The sequence below is a fragment of the Kryptolebias marmoratus genome, linkage group LG5 (genome assembly GCF_001649575.2).
Source record: "Kryptolebias marmoratus isolate JLee-2015 linkage group LG5, ASM164957v2, whole genome shotgun sequence".
Lineage (NCBI taxonomy): Eukaryota > Metazoa > Chordata > Actinopteri > Cyprinodontiformes > Rivulidae > Kryptolebias > Kryptolebias marmoratus.
Window position 1 is genome coordinate 7,521,734 of NC_051434.1, and position 7,135 is coordinate 7,528,868.

At 43.0% G+C, this 7,135-nt stretch overlaps 1 protein-coding gene across 2 annotated transcripts; it reads left to right on the plus strand.

Annotated features, from left to right (window-relative positions):
- Positions 1-500: 500 nt before the first annotated feature.
- pygo2 (pygopus homolog 2 (Drosophila)) lies at positions 501-6,850 on the plus strand. 2 transcript variants are annotated; one of them, XM_017425808.3, is made up of 4 exons: positions 501-701; positions 2,822-2,882; positions 3,501-3,553; positions 3,657-6,850. In XM_017425808.3, the coding sequence occupies exons 2-4, from the start codon at positions 2,834-2,836 to the stop codon at positions 5,331-5,333; spliced, it is 1,779 nt and encodes a 592-aa protein (XP_017281297.1). In that variant the 5' UTR covers positions 501-701; positions 2,822-2,833; the 3' UTR covers positions 5,334-6,850. The 2 variants fall into 2 exon arrangements, with proteins under 2 accessions (XP_017281297.1, XP_017281306.1); XM_017425817.3 differs by lacking the exon at positions 2,822-2,882.
- The last annotated feature ends 285 nt before the right edge of the window (positions 6,851-7,135 follow it).

Below are 7,135 nucleotides of genomic sequence, written 5' to 3' on the forward strand. Positions count from 1 at the left end.
GGTTGCAAAAGACCTACAGAAACATGATTAAATCAAAATATGCTTCATTAGATTCATTAGAGAGACATTTTAAATGTCAGCTTCATATTCTGTCTCACTCATGACGAACAGGGTCTTTTACACTCTGTTACATTCATTCAGTATTTTTGATAGTTTTAAATAATCCGAATAATTTCATATTAGGCGTTATCTTTCTTAAATAACGTGTTTAAATAGAAGTTTACTGCAGCTTATCATTAAATTGTACAGGGAGCGTTGGGAAATACTTGGTTCGGAGCCGCTCAATTTGTGGCAGTAAAAGGGGTGTTTTTTGTTATATTACTTTGTTTCTAAATTACACATTTGGTAACTCTGATAGATATTCCTAATATGTGTTCTTCGATTTCTATATTATATAGCAAATATGTATTTTATGCGGTTTACCCCCAAACTAGCATTAAAACGATTATCTTTATCTGTCGGCACCCCCATTTTGCTGCCGACATGGAACCTTCCATGGTGCGCAATGCTCCTGCTTATCCCTCTTTGTCCGGTAGCGAAAGAAGGCCATGATAATTATGGCAAAATTTGCGTTTTTGAATGAATTATAGTTGAATGATGGATCAACAAGCATACACCGTGTGAGGACTGGTTTTCTGGCAATGACACACCAGAGAGTTTGAATTTACAGGACAGCACAGCAAGCAACGGAGAAAGAAAGGGTACAGTTTGCTTCCACGACAGACTGCAAAGATGGCTAGCTACCTTTAGCTAGCAGGCTAACGTTAGCATTGTAAACAGCAGTTCTCGCACCTCAATCGGTTGTTTTGTGTCATAAATGGTGCGATATGTGTAGTTAGTTGCAGGTTTCCACATGTGACTGTACTGGCTCAAATAACAGATTTCGACTTGTGTACCAGTTTTGCGTCTGCAATGTGAATTTTAACCGCTAACTGGCTAGCTACATTTGGGTAACGTGGCTAGTTAGTGAGCAAATGTAGTGACCGGTTTGCGCTAGACAGCGAGATTTTATCCCAGCATCTGTAAGTGATTAGAGCAGGATGGGGTTCTCTATGGCAGGCTCTTGTAACATGTAACCAAAGCACACTCCTATTTGAAATTACTCCTAAATATCAATAATAGCTTTCCTCCTAGTCGAAATTGCGTTCTTGCTAGTGATAATTACAGTTAAAGTGATCTAAAATAACATTCTTGCTGCATAAAAAGGTTCCAAAATCTTTATAAGTGAAGCTGAATTAGAAAAAACAATGTTTAAGATACTTAAAAAAAACGAAATCTGTGTTCCAAATAGTAGCTGAAATTCAATTTTTCCTAGTCAAAAAGAACAGTTTACTCCCAGAAATATGTAGGACTTTTCCCTGTCAGCATCTTAATGAACTCAAATATTGTTCTTGTTTCATTTCTGATCCAGGCATCTATGAGTATGTTCTTCCTATCTGAAGTTAACATTGTGGATATCTGAAATAGAGTTTCTTCTTCAGTGTAAATGTTGCCACTTATAATTTTCATTGCAGCTGTTTTAAATTAAAATGGCATCCCGTCAAGTTCGCAATAAAAACCCAGAGTGTAATTGTAAACCTTTGTGATTACAGTTGTTTCTAGTTAATATTACAGTTAATGATGTATAAAATTAAATTTTAATTAATTATAATATAAATACTGGATATCCGTAATGACTATTTTAGTAGTTAGAATGTTTTTATTTTTATTTTTCAATCCTCAAAATCACGTTGGAGATCTTTTCTTTTGATTTTTGACATCTAAAATAAAAGTTACGACTCGTGAAAATGGCATTGTAGATATCTGGTGTGTGTATTTCACATATTAACAATACCTTTTTTTGTTTTTAGATATCTTTAATGTTTATTCTTAATAGAAAAAATGTACTCACTGATAGCTGAAGCTGCTGTCAGCTGTTCATGGACAAATGATACTGGAAATGCCCGAAATGTTGATTGCAAATATTATAATTTGCATTGATTATAGCGGAAAAGTTCTTGACTATGAAGAAGTGAATTCTGAGTATTTGCTTTGAAAGACTAGTCTGTTATATGGAATTGGCTTGCCATAGTTCCCTGTAACGTGCTTGTACCGGCAGTGAGGAAAAGTAGCAAGCAGCCAGTTTCTCTCAGAAAAGTAGAAACTGGTTTGCATCACGAACTTGTTCTACGTGAAGTCAGCCTGCGCAGTTTTGCCGACGTGTATTTGGTGACCAAATCCCAGCGTGACAGACACCGTGGCAAAATATTTGCAGCGCAAGAGGAGTTTGCAGAAGACCTGGGCCGATGTTATAGAACCAGCTAATTTAATTTTCCTCAAATGATAACAAATGCTACAATTACAGCTTCAGCAGTACTGACGAGTATGGCGGACCTGAGGTGCAAAACAAAAGCGATATTGGACAAAATGCAACAATTTCATGAAACCGTATGTTGCAGAAAACCAAAGGAGAAAACTCAACAACATTATGAGATGAGAACAGTTGAGAAACCTTTCAGAGAATGACAATTAAACAGAAAATATCCAGTTTCACAAAACACATTTTGCATAACGCAACAACACTTAGTCATTTTTACCGGTGTTCCCGAAATGTAGTTTTCTTCTTGTTGTTGTTTTCTTTTTTGCTGAGATTTATTTTATTTATTTTGCCTGTTTTTGTTTGTTGCGTTTTGTCCAGTGTTGTTGTGATTTGCACCTCAGGACCACAGTAGACATGACCTGAAGGCAGATTCAACCTGTTGGCATATAGCCTTCAAGACGTCGTCATTTTTAACTTTTTTTTTTCTTGCATATGAACGGTGATTTGCCACTTCACCGACAGCCATAGTAGCTAATGGCTGCCGAATCGGGGAGACTACTGGCGGGACAAGGAAGGCGAAAAGGTAGGAATTAATTTCACCCATCTCCCAATCCGATCGGAATCATCCATTACTGCGCTGCAATGGGCTGCACTGGTGCTGTTAGCAATCCCTTTATTGCCTCCCCATATGTAAACTTCACGACTGTCTCCGATGGTGGCTGTTTCTCACAGAGTGAATCTGTGAACGGGGTTCATGTCTATCTTGCTATCAGTGTATCTTCAACTCCGTTTCCTCGTTCTCATGTCTTAGTCTTTTCCTGTCTCCCTCATTGACCTTACCTCTTTTGCCTCTGTTTGCGGCCTCACTCCCTCTTGCCTGGGTCATTTGGTCTGCCTGGGTCATTTGCGATTCAAGGCTTCATAACGTTGGTGATGATAACGCCTGGATGTTCAGTATTTTGTTCTCATGCCAGTCTATGTCCCATCATTGAATTCATCTCAACTGTTGGATTTGGAAAAAAAAAAAGAGGCCCTAGGTCTAAAGCTGCTCCACTCTGTCACTAAGGGGTATTGGCCAATCCAAACTTGATGCTTCTCCTAATTGGTGGTGGACGTATAATATGAAAGCTGGAGGCAATAACCCATTTTTACTTATGTTTACCTCTTTTCCACCCCTTTTCTCTATATTTTACTATTTCAGCTTCCCAGATGAAGAGCCCGGAGAAGAAGAAGGCGAGGAAGTCCACAACTCAGGTAACTCAGGTCAACTTTCTTAGTGAACTAAAAGCTGAAATGAGAAATTTAGCTTTTTCAGTATCCCATAAATACTTTGTCATTTGTTTTGTTTGTTTTTTAGGCGGCGGGGTTCTCTCACCTCACTGAGTTTGCACCTCCTCCCACGCCTATGGTGGATCATCTGGTCGCGTCCAACCCCTTTGACGATGACTTTGGGCCTCCATCCAGACCTGCTGGTGCAGGTGGACCAGGTGGTGCTCCCTTTCTCCCCAGTCCAGGTGCCGGTGGAGGAGGTGGGTATGGAGGTGGAGGCAGAATGGGTGCAGGCATGAACTTCATGGGAAGCCCAGGAGGACCGGGAGGTGGCCAGCCAGGGCGCAGGCCCCCATTTGGCCCTCCGTCTAATGCTGGACCTCACCACCAGCTAGGCTTTGGAGGAATGCCTGGCTTTGGTGGAGGAGGTGGTGGTGGAGGTAGTGGGGGAGGTGGGGGAGGAGGTGGATTCCCTCCTGGTGGCCCTTCTCAGTTCCAAATTCCACCAAACTTCAGTCCGCCCATGCATCCTGGACCTGGATTTAATTCCATGTTGTCTTCAGGGGTTATGGGAGGTCCTGGAGGAGGAGGACCACCCCACCCTCGTTTTGGCATGCCTCCGCAGCAGCAGCATGGACAGGGTGGGCACCCATTTAATAGCCCTCCATTACCTGGGGGTGGAGGCCCACGAGGGCCCTTGCCTCCCATGGGAGGAGGCATGGGTCCTGGGATGAACATGATGAGTGGCATGGGTGGCGGTCCTGGTGGCAACATGGTCGGAGGAGGTATGCCAGGTATACCTCCTCAAGGACAGTTCCCTCCTTCTCAAGATGGCCCCTACCCTGGCTCTAGTCCACCAGGGCCAGGCAACGAGGATGGGAAGAGCTTTGGGGGAGGAGGGGGCCCACCTGGACCTCCACAACAGCAACAACAACAACAACAGCAGCAGCAGCAGCTTAATCTAAATCCCAATGGCCCCCCCAATAATAACAATACACCTGGCCCTCCTCCTAACTCAGGGCCACCACAACCTGGGGGAGGCTTCCCTGGCCATATTGATGTTCAGCAGCCTAGCACCAATACACCAGGTCAACCTCCATCAGCACCACCGCAGCCTAACCCCAACTCTTCTCCCACCGGTCCCCTGAATGGATCGGGTCAGCCCCAGCATCCACAGTCCAGCCAGCTGCAGCCCCCCAGCAACACAAACACTCCTAATTCTAACAATTCTAACCAGCAGCAGCAGCAACAATCAACTCCACCAAACTCGGCTCCCGGCTCCACCTCTTACAGCCAACAGAACAACACTCCTGGTTCTGCCGGTCCCCTGTCAAACGCCGCCTCCAATTCAGGTCAGAACAACATAACCAACAACAACGGAGGCAACACTCCCAGCAGCAACCCCAACCCCCCTTCCAACTCCACCTCCACGCCGAACACTCAGTCCCCCCTGCCTCCGGGCCCCGCTGCCCCCGCGACCGGGCCAGGTTCTGGCCCCGGGAAACTCGGCGGCCCCGGGATGGTCTTTCCTTGCGGGCTCTGTATGGCGGAAGTGCACGACGACCAGGACGCCATCCTCTGCGAAGCGTCCTGCCAGCGCTGGTTCCATCGGGACTGCACGGGCCTTACAGAACCGGCCTACGGGCTGCTGACTCGAGAGAGTGCTGCTGTTTGGGCTTGTGACTTCTGCATCAAGACCAAGGACATCCAGGCTGTGTTTGTGCGCCAGGGATTAGGCCAGTTGGTGGCAGCTAACGAGAGTTGAGGAGCGGATGAGAAGAAGCAGAAATCGAGGTGAATGACCTGTGTGCCATGTCAGCTTCTTGCCCAACTTTGTCTTGGCCAGCCTTTTACTTGTTCACTACACAAAGCGACACACTCATTGACTTTCATGCTTATTACATAGCACTTTGGGTGACTCTAGGCAAATTATTGTTCTCCCCAATTGGAGTCAAATTTATGATGAATGTTACCTACACAGTCCTCCAGATATCCGCCTGCCAACCAGCAAAGCACTGACACCAACACACTACCTCAAACAGTTTGCGACTGACTGGCACAGAAGCTCCCGCACTGACGTATCGACTCGCCACACTCTTAAATCACACGATAACCCCCAACACAAACTCACATCTGGTGGAGAAACCTTATTATTCAACTTTATACTGAGAAGAGATTAAAAAAAAATGTTACTTTGGAATAAAAAAGAAAGTGGAAATCAGAATATATGAAATGGTCTCCCACATCAATTCAGTATTTTTTCTTGCTTTTTTTTTTGTTTTTGTTTTTTTAAATACCAAAATGCTCCACTGCCCTATCACGTTGTTGGCCTTTTACTGCAAGCAAGCGAGAGAGAAAAAAAAAAAATTAGAGAACTTTATCAATGTATTGCAGTATAAAACTTGTCAGTATTAAGTGTATTGTGAGATTTTACGGTTTGTGCACCTCCACACACGCTTACATGCTTTAACTCTACTTATCTTGTCATTTTGTGTCCAGCTCGGATTAATCCAAAGGAGTACGAGGTTGAGATTTCATCTACGCGTCACAATCTCACCACCAAAAAAACAAAAAAAACAAAGCAAAATAAAAATAAGAAAAAAAAAACAACAAACATTGTAAATATATACGGACAAAGCATTTGTCTGGGATCTCCATCACTTGTGAACAAGTCGCAGAGTCAACCAGTGAACAAAAAGATGAGTTGAATTTATGTGTCTTCGTTGTTTACATGGTGTTTTGGTTTTTATACAGTACATTTGAGTCAAGCCTTTTTTTGTTTTTTGTTTTTTTTTAACCTGCAGTACACCTGAATTGTAAAAAAAAAACAAACAGTGCTTTTGGATGGTGTTGGCATAGCAAGTAGTGACATCAGATGTGCATAGTCCTTTAAAAAAAATCAACTCGTGGAGGGATGTGCATGTGACCCGATGCAGTAACCGTCTGATCGGATGTTTATTTTCAAGCCTCTGCGCAGCGGGAGGCCTTGAGGTAGACCAAATAACTAAAGATTGGAGGGCGAGGGGAAAAAAAAAAACAATTTTTACATTTCTCTTGCGGTATAAGGTGTTTTGAACTATTCTTCTTTTTCTTTACTCAAGGTCCGAGTTGCCTTTGTTCTCATGCTCTCAGTCGTTGGGTTCTGTTTGGTTTTGTACTGGTATCTGTGCTGTGTTCTTACTCTGCTCTGGTGCCTCCTGGTGGAACCAGCGAGTCCCACACCAGGCAGAGAAAGGAAAAGGTACTAAACTCTGAAGTAAATACAGTTTTTATGTTCTCTTGTCCAAGTCTGTTTTTAATCACAATATATAAATATATATATTTTTTATCCGTTTTGCTAATTGTTGTATTAAAACGAGGGTTGGAAAACCCAGTGGTTCATATTTCTTTCTCATAACTCTCACAGATTCGAGTCATGATTTGTTTTTGACGCGTTCATCTACAACCTTTTGGATTTAATGAATCATAAAGGTTTTGTCAAAGAGTATTGTAAAATTATATATTTTTTGCACTGATTTTATTTGTAGGAAACTGATTCTAGACACCATCAAAGATTATTTAATGTAA